Here is a 20,343-nt window from a genome sequence, read left to right on the forward strand (position 1 = left end):
GATTTCGTGATTATATTTATCGATGATATTTTGATATACTCTAAGAATCTGTGTGATCATGTTGAACACCTCATAACTGTATTGAGAACTCTACGAGAAGAGAAATTGTATGTCAAGTTGTCTAAATGTGAATTTTTGTTGCAGAAAGTCATTTTTCTTGGCCATATTATTTTAGGAGATGGTATTTCAGTTGATCCAAGCAAAGTTGAAGCAGTGATCAGTTGGCAGAGACCGACATCTGTGCCAGAAATTCAAAGTTTTATGGGCTTAGCAGGTTATTACCGTCGATTTATTAAAGACTTCTAATCTATTGCAAAGCCTATTACTCAGCTTACACAGAAGAATGCACCGTTTTTTTGGTCTGAAGCTTGTGAAGTTAGTTTTCTTGAGCTGAAGAAAATATTGTCTACAGCACCAGTATTAACAATCCCTTCAGGTACTGGTGATTTTGTTGTGTATTGTGATGCGTCTCACCAAGGTTTAGGTTGTGTTTTGATGCAGAAAGGACATGTTGTTGCTTATGCTTCTCGACAACTGAAACCACATGAAGTCAGATATCCAATTCATGATATTGAATTAGCAGCTATCGTCTTTGCATTGAAGATCTAGCGACATTATCTGTACGGTGAGAAATTCGAAATATTTTCTGATCATAAGAGTTTGAAGTATCTGTTTTCACAATCTGAGCTGAACATGAGACAAAGAAGATGGCTTGATTTATTGAAAGACTATGATTGTGAAATCAAATATTATCCAAGGAACTCAAATGCAGCAGCAGATGCCCTAAGTAGGAAGGTATATGTTTTATCCTTGTCTACTATAGGTGTATCTAATTTGATTGAATATTGTTGTCTTTCTGGATTAATATTTGAGACAGATAGAAGACCAATGAGAATTTGTGCTATCAGTGTTGAGCCTGAATTGTTGATTCAAATCAAAGAAGCACAGAAATCAGACTTAAGTGTTCAGAAATCGATTGAAATGATCAGATCAGGGCATCAATCCGAGTATAAGGTCAGTATTGATGGTATTTTGTATGTGAATAACCGAATTGTTGTTCCCGATCTTTCAGATTTAAGACAGAATATCTTGAAAAAAGCCCATTGTAGTCGATTCAGTGTACATTCTGGAGGCAGAAAAATGTATAATGATCTGAAAAAACAGTACTGGTGGAAACAAATGAAGTCTGATGTGACTGAATTTGTATCAAAATGCTTAAATTTCCAACAGGTGAAGGCTGAGAGAAAGAAACCAGGTGGCTTATTACAGAGTTTATCTGTTCCTGAATGGAAATGGGACCACATTTTCATGGATTTGTAACGAAATTGCCACGGTCATCCCGAGGATGTGATGCTATTTGGGTGATCATTGACAGGTTAACGAAATCTGCATGTTTTATTCCATATCGAATGACTTATCATCATGATCAGATGGCAGATTTATATGTTTGAGAAATAATACGATTACATGGTGTGCCAAAGTCGATTGTATCTGATCGATATTCGAGATTCACTTCGCACTTTTGGCATAGTTTACAGCAAGCTCTAGGTACGTGTTTACATTTGAGTACTACTTATCATCCTCAAACTGACGGACAATCTGAACGAACTATTCAGACTCTTGAGGATATGCTTAGAGCTGTAGTACTAGATTTTGGTATTACATGGCAAGATTCATTACCATTGGTGGAGTTTTCATATAACAACAGTTATCAGACTGGTATTGAGATGGCTCCATTCGAAAAATTTTATGGAAAGAAGTGTCGATCGCCACTATATTGGGATGATGTGTCAGAGGTACCTGAATTGGGACCAGATATGATCAAACAGATGACTGAGAAGGTAAAGTTGATTCAACAAAAATGCGAACAGCGCAGCATAGACAATCTAGATATGCAAATATTCGACGACGGACATTATGTTTTGAACAGGGAGATAGAGTGTTCTTGAAAATTTCACCATTCAAGGGCACAGTCAGATTTGGAAAGCGAGGAAAGTTATCTCCACAATTTATTGGGCCGTATGAGATACTCGAGAAGATAGGAAATCTTGCTTATCGACTCGCATTACCTATGTCTTTATCTGGACTACATGATGTCTTTCATGTATCGATGTTACGAAAGTATATATCTGATACATCTCATATCTTGCAACCTGATGAAGCTGAATTAGATGAAACTCTTAGCTACTTTGAAAAGCCTATTCAGATACTCGATAAAAAAGAAAAGCAACTCCGAACAAAGACCAATCCATTGGTGAAGATTCAATGGAATCGGCATGGAGTTGAGGAAGCGACATGGGAAACTGAAGACGACATGAAACAGAGATTTCCCTATATATTCCATTTATGTGAGTTCTTATGTAGTATTTTGTTATGTCTTACTCTTATGTTTCTATACAGACTGCTTATACAGATTGCTTATGAATTCGAGGACGAATTCATGTCTTAGTGGGGGAGAAATGTAAGGCTCGGGATTATTTGATTTAATCCGAGATTATTTAATTTTAATTCGGGAATATTTAATTTGAGAATTTTTAGAGTTTTTATTTAAATTCTAATATTCTTAAATAATTTAGGATTGAAATTGAATTAAAAAGAGGGTCGAGGACTGAATTGAAATTTGTGAAGTTTCTACGGGCTAAATTGCTAATAAGCTAAATTTATCCAAATGTTTAAGGCTTATTCAGCATGTATATGTGTGAAAGCCATATTCAATTCAGAAAAAATGGAGCAGAAGACGAGACCTTCTCTTTGCATTTGATTTTCTTGAATTTCAAAATCACGCATCTTTTGATCCGATTATCCGAATTTAATTCTGAATATAGTTCCGAAATCCTTGCGACAAGGGCTTCGATCTGGTGTAAGTCTTTAATTATTTTGGCATGTTTTGAATATTGAAATCTGGTAGAGATCATAATTTAATGCTATGTATGTATTCTTCAGCTTTTATACATTCCGATATTGAAACTGGATCGAGGATTGATTGTTGTATGAACTTGTGATTATTCCAGCATGTATTTAGACTTATATAGCAGATGGTTATGCTAAGTTTGATGGCTTGTTAATGATATGAATTGTTTCGAAGTGGATATTGGTTTCGATATTATGTCGGTTACCGATTTTCAATCGCTACGTTGTCGGTTTATGATTTGAGACCATTTTGATAGCCTAGGATTGAGCTGAGATGTTCTTTGAGATGTTGTGATGTTGTAGCATCTTTATTCTTAAATTTCAGATTAGTATTGAAGGCTAACGACTCAAGAACTTTGAATTTGAACCGAAGAAGAAGAAGTCAAGGTTTGAAGTGATTTGATTGTGAAGATTGAATGAAGCTTTGATTGATGAAGTTGAATAGAGTTTGATCTACTTGTTCTTATTGTTATGTTTCAGATTTGAAGCCTAGAGAATCGACAAGAACGAGAAAGGTATAAGACGACATCGCAAGTCAGGGATTTGAAACTCGAGAATGAAGCTTCTTGAGTTGTTCGGCCAAAATCACATACTTGTTATCGTTTTGATTATGTTATGATGTTGTTGATCCATATCAGGTAGTGGGTCTTTATTTGATATGATATGATATGAGATATGAATTGATTCTTATGCCAAGGTCTGAGACGATCTTATTTTCGAGTCTGATGAGATGACGATAGATGGATATCCATGTCAAGATCGTATACGAATTTTGATGGCAAAGAGTGTGATAGAAATCAATTCTTTATATATGCGTTTACTCTAATATTGAGTTGAAATGTTTAGAGTCGATATGAATTTATTTAACGCATGTATATGTTGATTATACTGAGAATTGTATTCTCACCGGATATTTTTGGCTGTTGTCTTGTTTTGTATGTGTGCATGACAACAGATGGGGCAGGAGCTCGCCAAAGTCGACGAGGGTAGCTCATAAGAGAATATTAGATGTGGACTCGGGTTGTTTGTAGCTGAAACGATGTATATAAATCCTAGCAAGCATGTTAGAAACACTTGAGAATATTGTGCTTGAGAAGTTGATGGACACTTGTGTAGTTTCTTGTTTTTGTTGGATTCCAAACCTATAGTTTGATGTATCAACTACTTGTACACATGTTTGGATTATGTTCTATGTATGTATACATGTTCTAGACTTATAAGATATGGATTGGAGTGGTTGAAATGATCAAATTTTGCTGCTGGCAAAAAGAGCAAAGGACTGCCCAGAGCTGAGCCTGATCTGCTCTTTTTGGCAGACCGGGCGCAGCCCCTGAATTCCCAACCCAAAAGTTGGGTTAAGAAGGGGCGCTCGGTCGGCTTTTTTTGACCGATCGAGCGCACCCATGGTTGAAAAAAAAATATTTGTTTGATCTTCTTCTTTTCTTGTTTAATTAATGATGTTTAATTACTAATTGCCTAAGAATGAGATTAGCAACCAGAGGCCCCAAACAACTCCTGTAATTGATCATTCAGTTTTTCATCTCAGTCGGTGATAATCTGTACGGTGCCTTAGAAGCTGGCTTAGTTCCAGACAACAATTCTATCCCAAATTCGACTTACCTGACTGGAGGCAATCCCGCAACATCATCGGGAAAGACTTCTGGGAAATCTTTCACTACTTCCACTTCTTCAAGTATCGGTCGATGCGCCTCCTGATCACCAGTTAGGCTTGCTAGAAAGCCTGTACACACATTACTCAATAATTTCCAAGTCGTTCCTGGTGATATCATACCTGGTGTGCTCCTACTAGATGTAGCATGGAACACAAATGTTTTTCCGTGCTGATCTTTCAAAGAGACAGTTCTCCGCTTGCAGTCAATAATAGCCTCATGCTGAGTCAACCAGTCCATCCCAAAAATCGCATCGAAATCCACCATCTCCAAAACAATAAAATCTGCACACAATTCCAGATTCTGCATCTTAATCTTACAATTTCTTAGCACATTATTACTTTTCAAATCTTCTCATGAGGGTAACGACACACAAAATTCCGAAATAGATTCATCCGGCAAGATCCCCAATTTCATCATAAAACTAACAAACATAAAAAGAGTGTGTAGCTCCTACTGTCCAACATGTCCAAATGCTCAATCACGTTTAAACATAATTCAACATACTTGAAACATACATAACTCAAAAATCTTACATAATATCATGCATCTTAAACAATCCATAACATAAAAAAAAACTTACAGACATGAAGACGAAGCATATGGTCGTGGTGAGTATGCATACTGCGACAAACCCAGAGCGAACTTCTCTGATACCAAGCTCTAACGTCCCAATTTTCACAATCGGAGCGTTACTCAACATACATACTTAAAATTTGGGGAAAATAAAAACTTTGCGAAAGCATCATCTTCTTTATTAAAATGAGCATATAAAAAAATGAAAAATAATGAAATATCATCTAAAAGTCTTTCCCAAACATGTCCATCAACTTAAAATTCAAAACTTGTTCCCCATCAAACATAAAAAATTTTAAACAACTTTCATTCAAAAGCATTCGCACTCATGCATTGCCCGTTGGACCGACCTCTGCCTCTTCTTCATGTCCGCCCACATAATCATCAATGAACGCATCAACATCATCCTTACCAGCATCATTCAAGTATAGTGAGTCTAAAGACTCAGCAAGAATAATGCATAAAAATGATCTTTCTAAACTTTACAAGAGAAAACATTAACTTAAGCTTTCATGCAATAAACATAATTTTGATGTAGCCATATCATAAAAATATTTGGGGTGATGAAGTATGAGTAGTGTGGCAACCGTCATAATGAGCCATTCATAATTCCCTGTTGATCAACAAGCATATGGCATTACGCCCGTAAACTTTCATTCTTTGGATAGCCGCTTCGGAGCTCATCCCAAAGTGCATACCCCGTGTAATCCATCCCGTGAGCCATGTTTGGATAGCCGCTCCGGAGCTCATTCCGAAGTGCATACCCCATATAATCACCACAAGGCGCATAAATCATCAAAATATTTTTCATGTACCATAGCATTCATCTTATCATATCATTTCGTATCATTGTAAAATCATGTTCATGAACTTCTCGTGATGCTAACATGCTTATAAACTTCAATTCATTTCATGAGAATTTAGTTTTTCATAATAAAATCACATAACATGCAATACATAACTGGACCGATCCACGTGAGGCATTCCGTCCATCCCGGACATTGAAAACTTGAAACTTTTTCTAGAAACATTATTAAAAATAATTAACATACATTAAAATATCAAAATCATAATTTTTGGTACCCTAAAATACGACCCTTCCTCCAAAAATTCACTTTTTCTGCACATTTTCTGAAACCTACGATGTTTAGAACACTTTTCTTTCAAAAATATTTTTAACATCATGAAAAAATTTTAAAAAAAAACATACCCAAACACCAATAAATTCAAAAGATCTTTCATCAAAAACCTTCCTTCAAATTTTTGCCCAAAAATCTGATTTATTGCCTTCAACTCAATCAAAACTCAAATTACTTGAACCGAACACATCAGGAATGCTTCAAGTATCACAATCAAGCAACATACTCATGAATTTTTCCAAAGAAAATGCATAGATTTTCAATCAAAACACTTAGGGTTTTATCTTGAAAATACATATATTCTTGAATGGGTTTCAAAATCAGTAAAAACTTGCCTGAATTGATTGGTTGGAATTAACCTGAGCGGTAGGACGATCTAGCCTCGAGCCTCTGAAGAACTCTAGTCTTGATGCAACGTTTGAGTGAGATAGATTTGAGAGAAAAAGAGAGTGTTCAAATGAGAGAAAAGAGAAGAAATTTTGAACGCTTAAACCATTTTGTAACTAATGGGCTCCTAACATGGCCCATTAGTTACAATTAAAAGTTCCTTTAAAATTTTACTCTCTCTCAATAAATAAAATACACTGCATCCCATCAACTTTATTTTAAAATATTTTTCTTAACTCTTTCCAAGGCTAGGCTCGTCCCTACGAACCAAAATTAATACGAACCTGAAAACTTTAAAATCATGCATATCACATAACATTTCAGGCATTACAATAAATCACATAATTTCACATAACAATTAAATATTCTAAATAACATGCATTAAATAAGATAATTTAATAAATTAATCGTGATTAAGCTAGTGGACTTTTTGAACCTTACATTTCAGCAGGAGTCCAGAGCCTTTTATGCACTACATGATGGATTTTACATCGGCACTGGCTCTTCAGTTTTCGGGTGCTGCGAGTTCTTCATATCCATTCCCTCCACCACCTCAATGGCAACCCACACATGGTACTACTGAGCAGCCCCCTCCGTTTGATGATGAGGATGGTGGCGACCACTGACGGTCGTCGTCTAAGGTACATGTCCTTTGGTCTTTCTTTGCACATCATTGAGGACAATGTTGGTACCTAAGTTTGGGGGGTGTCAAAATTTGGTGAAATTTTTCTATTTTTGCGTGTTTTTAGTTTAGTTTGCCTTTGGTTTTTTTTAGGATTTTTTTGTGTTTCTGAAGGTGATTTGTTTTGTGGTTGGCTTCCAATTATGTGAATGTGAACTGAATGAATGTTTCAAGATGTCAAGAAGGAAATGGAAAGATGGCCAATGATGATAAAATTTTGTGAATTGTAACTAAAGTCCATGAATATTTACTTATCTAACCAAAATTTTGAACTGATGGAACCAATTAGACGATTGAACTCTAACATACTCTGTGATTTGTGCTTGCATCTGAATTTTGAGACATACAAACATAGAGATGATTGAGGCATTGTTTGGATTTTTGCGCCTAAATTTTTGTTAAAAAATTATTTTATCATTAGTTGCCCATTTGAGCTTTCACGAGATGCATGAGTACTTTAGGTACATGTTCTGAATTCTTGTTGAAGATCATCGTTTACTGCTGATGATTGCTCCTTTTCTGCACTAGTGAAAAATTCATGTGATTTGATTGTGAATTGAGATTGTCTAGAACTAGTTCGGACACCTCTCGAGGCAAAATACGGGCATAACTGTGATTAGGAATGATTTAGGCAATTTTTTTAAAAATCGTTTGTGCCTTTCAAGTTACCCATTGATGCATGTTGTCCCTAGTACCTTGTTTGAGCCTTATTGAAAAATGAATGACATGTGTGCAAACGTGTGATAAACCCCCATTCGGCATCTTTTTAAGGTCCTACATTTACTACCTTTAAATATCCTAAACACTATTTCCTACCTTTAAGGGAGTAATTTGAATGTTAGAATTTTATATGCTCCTAACTTATATTTGTGAATATGGAATGGTGTGGTGGATTGAAAAGAAAAAGGTAGTGGTGAAAAGAAAAAAAAATGTTTGAAAAAGTTGAGAAAAGAAAAAAAAAATGTTGTGGAAAAAGAAAAGAATGAAAAAGTCAATGAGGTGAAGAAAAAGTGAGAAGTGTGAATGAAAAGCAATGGAAATTAGAGATAGAGCATCATTTACTCCCTCTTTTGAATTTTTATTCCTACGTTTGTAGCCATGAGTCAGGCCTTACATTACAAGCCGATCAATTCCTATTGACCAAGTCACAGTTGCCCAATATACTAGTGGAGAGGGGTTGCGAGAGTCTAGCCTATAGACTGTCGATTGATACTTTTAAAGAGTATGAATTTTTGATCGAAACACGCACACACTATTATTATTTGAATTAACCCGATTGTTAGTGTTTTTGATTTAATTTCCTTAACTTTGATCTTGTGCTACCTTGAAAGTCCTCATGATCTGTGAATGTTTGAATTGAGTTTAGAGAAGAGTATTTTGAAACGTGAGTTGCGGAGTTTATAAGTTTATGAGGTTGAACTATTTTTCTTGATAAATATTTTTCAAGTATTAGTAGGTTATATGTGATTGGATTTGAATTTTTTTTTTAAATCAACGCTGAGGCCATTGATCTATAGTACTTCTTAATGATTCTTGTTGCTTGCATAAGTGTGTTGGAGTTTGTTTTGGTTAGTTTTGTTCAGGAAGAACAAAAGTTCAAGTTTGGGGGTATTTGATAAGTGCATTTTGTGTACTTAATTAGTTTATGATTTTACTTGACTTTTGTGAATTCTTGGGAGATATTGCGTGAATTGCTGTTGTTTTTGTGATTGTAGGAAATAATGGACTTTGATAAATTTAAGTGGAATTAAGTCCAAAAGGATGGAAAAAAAATAGCGGAAATCAAGACTTGAAGAAGTGAAGAAAATGCTCAAATTCGAGACTGAAGCGCGCCCGCGCTGCGAGGAATATTTGGAAGATTGTTGTTCGAACTTGAGGCGCGCCCGCGCGACGGGATTTTCAGAAGTGAGAATTTGATTTTGTAAAGAAACTCGGGTATTTTCGTGGGCTTTTATTGGACGATTTGGAGGCCATATAAAGGGGAGTTTATAACACTAGAGGGGAAATCGGCGGCCACAACACATCAGACAGAAATTGGAGAATTTGGATCAAGATTTTGAGGGCAAAGAACATCAATCAGCAGAGTTTGAAGATCGATAGATCGGACACGGCATCGAAGATTCGGCTTTGTTTTCTTTCCTTAATATTTATTTCTGAATTGATGTTTACTCTTATGAACATGTTTTGTGTTTATTTTAATTCGATTATGAACTAAATTTTTAGAGTCTAGAGGTCGGATGGAACCTGATGTAGACACTTTTATGAGTTTTTGATTTTATTGAATTGAGTTCCTATAGATTAATTGTGTTTCTAGAATTGAATGTATTTTTAATTACTTGATCAATAATTGAATTGTAATATTTATTTGAAATCTGGCACTCGACAGAGGCGATTATGAATAGGACCAATATAAATAACACTGTTAATTATTTATATAACTCGGGAGAGTGTATAATTTTAACAGAGCTTTTAAGAGAAAATTGTTTTACATAGATCACTGCAAATAGATTCTTAATAGGGATATTGGAATTGAACTGTAGTTTATACACTTTATTCGGCACTCGGGAGAGGAAATAATATACTTAAGTGTTCTTGGCTATTAATTGAAAGGAATTTCATGAAAATAAATTATTTAAGAGTGATTGTTGTCGAAACGAGGTGAAATATAAACCTCTAGACCATTTTTCCTCTGATTGATTAATCTCTGAATTTTGTGTGTGTGCTATAAAATCCTTTGCTTATTTAATTTTTCTGAAAACCTCTCAAACTTTGATTTTCTAAACTAAATTAAGACTATTATAATTACAAGTATTGAATAATTTTATTTTACTCCTCGTGGGAATGATATTTTATTCACTATTATATTAAAACTTGACCTCGTACGCTTGCGAGCGTAAATTTTGCAACATCAATCTTAGGCTTTGACCAGTCAGCCAGACTGATTATTTCTTCAAATTAAATTATTTGGCATAAATAACTATTTCCTCCGCTTCAATAATTATTTTTAATTGTCAATTAATTCGATAACTAATTTTTTGGGCATTACATATGATGTTCCCCCGAGTTGGAAGAAATGATTTTTAAATTCAGCAAATAATAAGTGGCGTTAATTTAAATTCCATCTCACTCAGACATTCATTTCGAACAAGCTTGAGAAACCCAAAGAGTGGGATGAACCAGTTGTTGGCTATGATCTTGCAAGAGATGATTGGATTTCTTTTGTCATTACTCGCATGTCTAACGACTTAATTGTAAGTTTAGTTTTGTGTTCTTTACAAATAAGTACATATTAAGGTACTTGAAGAATTAGTAAATTTGATATGTGGAACATTTCACTTGACTAGAAATTAAGTGATGAATAGAAAGAGAGAAGAAAGAAGAACATATACCCCCATTGCCTTTCTTGTAAAAGATCGATATGCACGATATGCTGAAGAAATAATAAGTATATCTCAAAATTTATGCTTGTACAGGGCTGTATTTTTTATTGGCATGACAGATTGCCCGTAAAATTCTTATAACAGTTTTTTCTAGCATTTAATAACCATTCATATTTGACATATATCATCTTATTGTTCTTATTTGTAGGAAAATGAATTGTGTGACGATGATGAGATTAGTAGAGCTATTATGTGGAATAAATGAGAGTCAATAAAGAAAGGGAATTTGATGGCCACGAGTTGAAAATAACAGTAAACAGGATTGTGAAAAACTATAGATAAAAATCATTCATTATATTTCAATAAAACCTTTCAAACAACATTTTTTTTCATTTGGATGATATGATGAGTCATATAACAGAAGCGCGGGATACATTGGACAAGAAAGATATAAAAGAAAATATTCTTACCAAAGCACTTAATTCAAGAGAAACATGGTGGACGAGTCAGGGCTGTTGGAGGTCATATCATACCAATATTATATTTTCACGTTGGTAGAAGTTGGAGGACTGGCGATGTTGACAAAGAGCTGATGATTGAGTAAAGGAGAGAGTTCGTAAAGGCTAGAATGTCAATTCAAGAACAAGATACACACATTCAAAAATTTGAAGCAATTGTCTACAAAAGGGGTGCATGGGACAATGAGATTGATGACAAAGACAATTGCTCGGTAAAGTTACATCAACGGAATGAAAATGAAGTGAAGATCGACAAGAATTTCTCCAGTTATGAAGAGTTGAATGATGTTGAAATGCAAGTTATGGACAAAGCAGTTGTGATATGATTTCTTATGAATTCAAATAGCAAACACGATAATTGATATGATCGTGCCCTCAATTCAATAATCAAAGAATCAAAATAATGTCCCGATCTTTGAAACAAGTAAAACACATTAAAACACAATAAACAGATAAATTGGATAATCACCCCTAATTGATAAACAAGTAGTAATAATTAATCACGAAACACTTGTAATTCAAAAAGACCTTCAAACAACTTGTGTTTGACAATCTAGATGAAGAACAACTGACAAACACTTCAAAGTAATTTAACTGTGAGAAGTTTGATTTGAAAAGTCAAAGCAAATCTTTGAATAAAATTCTAAAGAGAATTTCAATAATTTGTGTATAAACTGAATCTGAATTATTATTAATGAAAATAAATATTATATTTATAGTTTACAATAAAAAATAAAAGATAATGCAAAATATTGTAAAATATATCAAAAGATATCATAGAAAGTTTCCTAGTAGACTTAAAACACTTAAAATAGGTAAAAAAAAAAATCAAAAATAATATTCTCCATCGCGCACACACCACACATTTCATGTCGCACTGTGCGTTTTTCTCGGAAAATCTGCTCGCGCTCGAGCGGTAAAAACTGGCGCTCGAGCGAGCAGTCTTCTGTCCAATTTTTTTCAGCTAACATTGGGCGCGCTCGAGCGAGAAAGTTTCTGTCCCGCAGGCGCGCTCGAGCGGTAGGAAGTTGCGCTCGAGCGAGAAAGGTTCTGTCAGAATACTCGCACGATAATTCCGCTGTTTTCTCGAGGCTTTCGTGCACTTCAAGGAAATTAAATCTCTTCCAAAATGAGCTCCGATTATTCCAACTTGGCTCCCATTCTTTCCAATTTGATTACCATGAATTCTAAATTCGTCTAATCTTGATGGCAAATTAGTAATGATTCTTTGAATAATATGAATCTTTGAGTGTCTCCTACATTCATATCAAGTTGCTTTACAGGTATATAAGTCATTATTATATATATTAGTTAATGTTATTAACATAAAGAGTTAGTACAATTCAATGAAACAACTATTTCTCTTTTTGGTTGAACCGTTTATTTTGAACTTGGATTCTAGCACAGACGTTCTGTATATGGAACGGTTGTTGAGGTCAATGGAGCTAGCAATTTGCTCCATGGTGTTCCATTACCCATGAATTGCATGTGTATATCCATCGATGAAGCAATGCAAAAATCAGCACGTTTTCCAGTTACGATTCTCAATAGATGTGAAATTCTTGGTGATGCTGTTGGAACACACGTGACTTGTCCAAAACACTTGATAATGCTACGACACGAGGTACATCGAAGCTAATAATTCCAAGTAAATATCCATGAAATTATTTAGTATTGCACCTATCTAAAAATTTTACAATTACTTATTATAAGTATAAAAGGAAGAAAATTTTTCTTGTTCAAAACAACCAGACTTTGTCATCAAGTGTACCAAGATTAGTGTGAATGTTGTATTGTTATTGTAAGCGAAGATCTCAAGAATGGAAGCAAATTTTCAATTTGTTCGGATTGAAAGGTATTTCAAGATGATTATGAATTGAACTTTCACCTTGAGGGCACCAGTCTTTTGGATCAATTGGAGCCAATTTCAGGAAATTGTGTGGTTGTTTACATATGGCAAGTCTTCGAATTATCTTAAACCTTGTTTGTTCTTTTATTAATTTAGTATACAACACTTTTTTCATTTGGATGATAAGATGAGTCATATAACAGAAGCGCGGGATACATTGGACAAGAAAGATATAAAAAAAAATATTCTTACCATAGCACTTAATTCAGGAAAAACACGGTGGACGAGTCAGGGCTGTTGGAGGTCATATCACACCAATATTATATTTTCATGTTGGTAGAAATGGGAGGAGACTCACGATGTTGACAAATAGCTGATGATTGAGTAAAGGAGAGAGTTGGTAACGAGATATACAATTAAAACCCTTATCTGGTGGTAAAAATAGACATTAATGCGTGTGGATTTGAAAACATTAACTCGTATCAAGTATTAAATTTTCTATTCGTGCAGGCTTGGATCCGGTTATGAAAACTATGCAGTGGATTCCAGATTTATGGATAATTTCATCGTATTTTTAATTGCATTACCACAATGATATATTTAAAGTTGTGATTTATTAATATTTGTTGAATCCACTGAAAAAATATTAAGACCCACTTGTATTGATAAATATCATATCTTAATTGTATATTGAGACAAAACCCGTACATATACCATCTCACTTCCCATATGATAATATATTAAACATCATTCACAAATTTTACATAATTAATTTGCGTAATCCAAAAAAAACATTCACAAAATTATTATAAAATTTTGGAAAATTCATTTAAAAAAAACAGAAATAAGTTTATAGATAAAAATAATTATAATATATTCGAACAATTATCATATAAAAACCGTTTAATTCTCGTTTACCTCATTTTTTTTATTCTAAAAAACATCAATCAAGTTTCCTTTAAAAACTACGTTTAGACAATATTATTTTTTAAAAAAATTCAACACATTTGATACAACAATATAGTGTAAGATTATACTCAAATTCCTTCTGATATTTGAAATATTAAAAGACATTTTTAAAAGTAATTTCAATCGAACATTATATGCATGTGTCGCCTAAATGATTAATTGAGAAAATTCTTTTACATCATCTTTAGTTACTTCGATTACACAACCAGTTGTTTCTCCAACTACTGTAATTTATTATAATGCTCCAGCAATGTAAAACTCTTCCAACCTGTTTATGATGACAAATTTTTAGTTGTCTTGATGCAATGATACAAGATTCAAGTTCCCACATCCAAATTCGAATCCGAGTCGTCAGATGGTAAACAGCTTAGGGAGTGACAACAAAATAATGGAATCATACTTCAAAGAACCCCAAAATATATGACATGATAAATCTGCAGCATATTAAAGTTCTCTTTTGCAAGAAATTACTTCTGCAAAAGACAGGCACCACATGAACTTGTTACTGCCAATTATTCACTTATTTCAAAAATGTGAGGTGGTGCCAGTATTAAACATGGTTTCATCTTACAGAAACAAAGGATAATGGTAACAAGTTATCTAATATACCTCTCACTCGCTAAGCCGTGATGCCTCACGGTGCTTACTTATGTTTTTCTGCGACGTCTTTCAATTTTTCCTTCAATTCACCAGTCTGCGTACGGAAAAAAACCAGAGCAAGAAGAAGAGTTTTAGAGTTCTCTGATCAGAAAATTAAGGCAAACAACCATGCAGGGCTTTGATATCTGTATGAAGCCAGACTAGGCACGTAAAAGGGTTTCAAAGGACAGTTGTGTGGTTACAACGAACAACTTTGGTTCTTCCTTTTATTCATGTAACAGGATTGATCCATAATCGTATCAAAAATAGGCAATCCGCATCCCTAAAATCGTTACAACGGATAACTGTATATTTTGTCCCAATTATTACTACAAATAGATTTGGTTCTCCATTCGATTCAGTGACAGAATTGGTCCCTTGTCGCATAAAAAATAGACAATATGTATTAATATCATGACTCGCCTTCCAAACATTAACACACCCTTCAGCCTGAATTTGAACTTTTACATGCGAACTATCAAGGTTTCATATTAAATCAATTTCAACCACAATTTTGCCAAACTTCTTTTAGCACTTTAGCTCAATTTCTATTAATTTACTCAATTAAAATGAGAGTTATTTGTGAAGCACAAGGGACCAATAATTTAGTGGTATAAGTTAGGGATGAAAAGCAAGTGTATGAACCCCTAGTTTTAAATCAGAAATATTCACAGATGCATCACATGCAAATCACCGTCTTAAGAATTGGACTGAGTATTATGGTAGGGATGTAAAATGTCCGATTTTGACAAAACTGAGGACCCAAGTTATCACATGCATGTAATGGAGGATCAGATATGTTTTGGTGGTAAAGTTTGATGAACAAGAGTTGTAACTGTCCTGGATTTGAAAATCAAAGAAGAAAAAGGGCAAACCTGGTGCATGTTAAGAATGATATCAGATCCTCCAATGAACTCCCCATTGATGAATATTTGAGGGAATGTTGGCCAGTGGCTGCAATAAATTGTGGCATGTGTTATTACATTACATAATTTCTGAAAAAACAAAGAGAAAAACAACACTTCTCTATTTTGTTAAGTATATCTAAATAGATAAGAGTACAGGATGGCTTATGAGACTCTCCAAACAAGTGTAGAACCAAGCCTTGTGAAGAACTTTGGAGAATACCAAGGTAATAATATATGATATTATAGTGTTCCCAGCAAAGTGGCAATCAAAATATCACACAATCCATTTTGACTCGAGTCCCAAACATGAGTAAAAAATATGTAATTTATCTATTTCTTACAAAATGAATATGTAATTTATCACAAAAATACAGATTCACTCTAAAACCATATATAAACTCATCCTCGAACATATACAAGGGCGAGTACCGGACCTATTAATTTCTGGGGTAAAAGAAAAATCAGGGAACACGCACAATGGTGGTAATAAAATATTTTCTTTAGTATATTCAAAAACTATTTTTTCTCTAGCAGTCATCTATTCTGTAAAATTTAATATCATATAAAATAAAAAATTCTATCTATTCAGACATTCACACCAATAAAAACATGAACAGTGATAATTTACCTGAAAGCTTTTACAGCGTTCTTTAGTTCAAGGTCTTCTAATATATTTCTGGCACTTAAAGGAACATCTGCAAAGCCCCATTTCAACTGATAACAAGGTTGAGCATAGAAGTGTAGCAGAAACAACCATTCCATGTGAAGAAGTTTAAAACTTAATGAGCATATCACTTTTGCAGAATTATACTCAGTGCATTTGTTTAGTCGATGAACCAAGTTCAGCCAAGTTACAAAGAATTATTAATAAAAAAATTGTATGGCTAATAATCCATCTCTTGCATAAAATTCAAAGAAGAGATTATCAACTGTTATATGAAGCATTCAAAATATATAAGACCGCTGCATTAAGGAACCCACCCCACCTCCAACAACAATAAAATCAAAAGTATAAACTTTGATTTGATATAAAGAAAACACTTTTGTTATGAAATCTACCAAAGCCAAGGCAGGATTTGTATTTCGTGCAGAAACCCCTAAATGTAAATTACAATAAATAACGGAAATTACAAAAGAGTAGGACTAGGCTAAGAACCCTTTTAGATCAGAAAACATAAAAACAAAATAGTGAAAGATGGATGAAAACAACTATACAAAATTGCAATTAAACATAATAAATTGCACATTTAAAAATAACAAACATGTTGCATTTCTTACTATATTCTTTCAAAACTCTCACTGCTAATGCACTAAATCCACATCGGGGAAGATCGGGCACTCCTTTCATGTATATCATTACAGGGTTTTCCTTCAAATCCTGTGAAGCAGAGATAGCATCACCACACAGATGTCAATCCTTGCTGATAAGGCAAGGCTATTGAACACGCCTACTTGGACAATAAGGGAAACGAAATAAAGGATGGAGAAATTTTGAACCAAGTATGTCATTATGTTATGGATTGGATCAACAATATGATGAAGCATTCAGATGATAAGGGTATGTACCTGCTCGACAACATCTTTTATAGCAACGCCAGAACTATCAGTTTTAATAGTGGGTCTAAAATCTTCATGTGTGTCATCAGGTACATTGGAAGAAAACCGAAGAACGTTCTGGTAGAAAGAACCAGATGCCTACAACAGGAATAAAGCACCATTAGATGAAATTTGCAGTCACAAAAGACTCTCATTCATATACACAGATGAATGGATGATAGAGTCTAAAAAGCCCTTGTACCAGTAGCTAAGAATCTAAAACAAAGAATGATGAAAGACCTGAGAAATTTGGGAGGAGGGTGGCCTAAGGTGAAATAAAACATGTACACTTACAGTCAACCCCGCAGCTGGAAAGGGTGCAACACCTCTACGAATAATGTTTGCCAATAACCTCACCATATTTCTGTGCTTAATTCAGAGTCACCCACTTATAGCTGCACAAAGTATCCAATAAATTAAAATTTAATTTCAGAATCTAGGAAAATTTGCACCAAGACATAGCAATTGAAATTTACAATGGATGAAACAAAAACTTCAAGATTGGATAAAGTTATATACTGACTCTGCATAGAAAAGTTCAAGCTTCAAGGTAATGGGTAAGATATCACATTTCACCAATAAATAAATAAAGACAACTTAAAGAGCAAATAGCTCTTTCTTTTTTAGTCAGCAGCATAACCGAAAGCAAACAACTTCCATCCCCTTCCTGCCCCAAAGCCCAAATCAGGAAAAAAATTAATGACAGTCGACAGACTATTTTTTGAAACATAGCGTAGTTAAGCATCAAGATGTCAGTAAAGCATTAAAACAATAACATTTTATAGCACACAGTGACAACAAACAAAAACAAGACATGGTTACAAACAAAAGCACAAGACACAGATATTTTTCCATGCGGTCTTTAACTCTATGGAATAAAGTCATGTACCTATTCAAACTAATTGCTTAAAAATTTAACGTCTTTGGCTTTGGTTTCTAGAGGAACGAACACTCACATTTAAAATGTTACAAAGACATAATAGAACAACCACCTTCAATGGAGCCAGTCAAGTTCCAAAACAGAAGTTTCTTAGAGTTCTAGGATTTATGTTTGTTTAAAAGACAGGAAAACAACAAATTGCCAATTTTTTATTGCCCTTTTTTGGGTATAATAGTACATAATTTTCATTCGAAATGGACACTAATATTCATCATCCAATCAATTCTTAAAAGAGTCACTCGCACCGGAAATCATAAGAACAACAAATCATTGTCTAGTGTGGTTTACTGGACTAGCGTAGTTTACAGGCTATTGCGTTAGTCCGGGAGTTTACCCAGCGCACACCGAAAGGTAGCGGCTGCGGGTTCTCACGTAAAAAAAAAAAAAAAAAAAAAAACAAAAAAATCATTCACTACAAAATGCAAACTCAACAGTCAATTGATTCCATGCTCCATATCGAGCATGAATCTTTTACAGAGATTTGAAGACCCAAAAGAAATACTTGTTTCACGTAGAAACGTAAAGATTTCATTTTTAAAAAAAAAACAAATAGCAGCTGGAGCAAAGCAACCACTGATTCAGGACTATCAAACAGACCCTTTTTCCTGACAACAAATTACTCATTCTAAGATCAGAAATCCTCATGAAAGATCAAGTACCAGCAACGATAAACCCTAGCTCATCAAAGCCAACAAATACATCACATGCATAACACAACACGATTCGCAACACTAACAACCCAACAATAGAAAAGTAAAATTGAGTAAGAATTACAAATGTGATGATAGCAAGAATCTAACCCAGAATTTTGTTTGAATCGGATAGATTCGCTTAAGGCCCGAATAATTCAACTGCACCTGCACTTCAGCCAAGAATTGGAGGCGGGTGGAGACGAGGAGAAGCCAGAGCATGTGAGAATTACCCAACAGCCCCTAGTGTTGTGAATTTACAAAAGCATCCCTGACATCTTCAATAATTTCACTTTTTTCCTTTCAATCATTGTATATATTAAAGAAGAAAAATCCAATCCTTATATTATATGACTAAAAATTAAAATGCGTATATCGAATTATATCCCACATTTGAAGACTTCGAATTAGGGAATTTCTCAATATATCTTTTGTTGATACCTATATATGTGAAATAGGTTGTTGCCATTGATATTTATGATGACAAGTAAATTTTTTTAAACTTGAAAAATAATATATTTTTTTATTAATCGCGTGGGGTAAAAAAAATACGCCTCACAAAATTGATATCTGAAACGGTTTTATAGGAGTTTTTGATTGAATTTTTATAATATCCAACTTTGTGTACATGGATGAAATCAAGATGATTGATTTTAGATTCTTTCATTTATTTATATAAACAAAATTCAAGTTATGTAATTGATATTATTTCCAATCTCAAAGAATATTTTTGGAGTTTATATTGTTTTTATGCGGAGTAATGATCTATTGGAATTTATGGAGAGCTTCTATACTCCATCAGGTGTGTTACATCTTGTATAAGCCCATACATCAAATTAATGATGAATTCTTCACCAGATCACTCGTTGTAGGGTAGACACCACCGAACCTATGTACGAAAACCACAATTCGGTTTGCTTGCAAATGAATGGTATGTGACATAAGAGTCTTGTGATCAAGAATGACATCGATATAAGTCGTGATTCAATGTATCACATGAGAAATTTATATAACCATTATATAATAGGAGATGATATTTACAATGGGAGTGAAATTTATAATTACACCACATTTTTTACATTTATTGTGTTCTCTTACAAAATTACTCTCATCCAATGATTTCATATTTTCACAAGACTAATATGTCTTTCTTTATATACTTGAGTTTTAAAATAGAGTCACTTTATTTATGGGGTTATTATAAGAGAATCTTACTTTCTCTTCTCAAAAATATTTCTTGAAAGGATTTTGAATTTAATTAAATAGATTAGATATTTACTATTTTTAAAAAATTTAATTATTAAATATTTTTTTTGAAAGCAATTATTAAATATTTTAAGTTGCAAGAACATCCACAAATTATATATGGTATAACTATAAGAAGAAAAAGATTTATTATGTCATGAAATTGTTTTGATTAAAATAATGTAAAAAATTTAAACAAAAATATAAAAAATTTAATTTGAGTTGTTTATTAGTATTTTCATAACC

The 20,343-nt window shown here is 33.7% G+C and overlaps 1 protein-coding gene across 3 annotated transcripts; it reads right to left on the reverse strand.

The window, feature by feature from the left end:
* Window positions 1-14,220: 14,220 nt before the first annotated feature.
* LOC140870737 (monothiol glutaredoxin-S15, mitochondrial) lies at window positions 14,221-19,110 on the reverse strand. Of its 3 annotated transcripts, none has more exons than XM_073273137.1 (8): window positions 18,964-19,110; window positions 17,518-17,618; window positions 17,194-17,322; window positions 16,906-17,005; window positions 16,256-16,322; window positions 15,595-15,673; window positions 14,690-14,774; window positions 14,221-14,348 (listed from the first exon to the last, which is right to left on the reverse strand). In XM_073273137.1, the coding sequence occupies exons 2-7, from the start codon at window positions 17,581-17,583 to the stop codon at window positions 14,724-14,726; spliced, it is 492 nt and encodes a 163-aa protein (XP_073129238.1). In that variant the 5' UTR covers window positions 17,584-17,618; window positions 18,964-19,110; the 3' UTR covers window positions 14,221-14,348; window positions 14,690-14,723. The 3 variants fall into 3 exon arrangements, with proteins under 3 accessions (XP_073129238.1, XP_073129237.1, XP_073129236.1); XM_073273136.1 differs by lacking the exon at window positions 14,221-14,348 and adding an exon at window positions 14,481-14,553; XM_073273135.1 differs by lacking the exon at window positions 14,221-14,348 and having other exon boundaries at window positions 14,481-14,774.
* Between the last annotated feature and the right edge of the window lie 1,233 nt (window positions 19,111-20,343).

This window comes from Henckelia pumila, unplaced genomic scaffold, assembly GCF_033568475.1.
Source record: "Henckelia pumila isolate YLH828 unplaced genomic scaffold, ASM3356847v2 CTG_19:::fragment_3, whole genome shotgun sequence".
NCBI classification, from domain to species: domain Eukaryota; kingdom Viridiplantae; phylum Streptophyta; class Magnoliopsida; order Lamiales; family Gesneriaceae; genus Henckelia; species Henckelia pumila.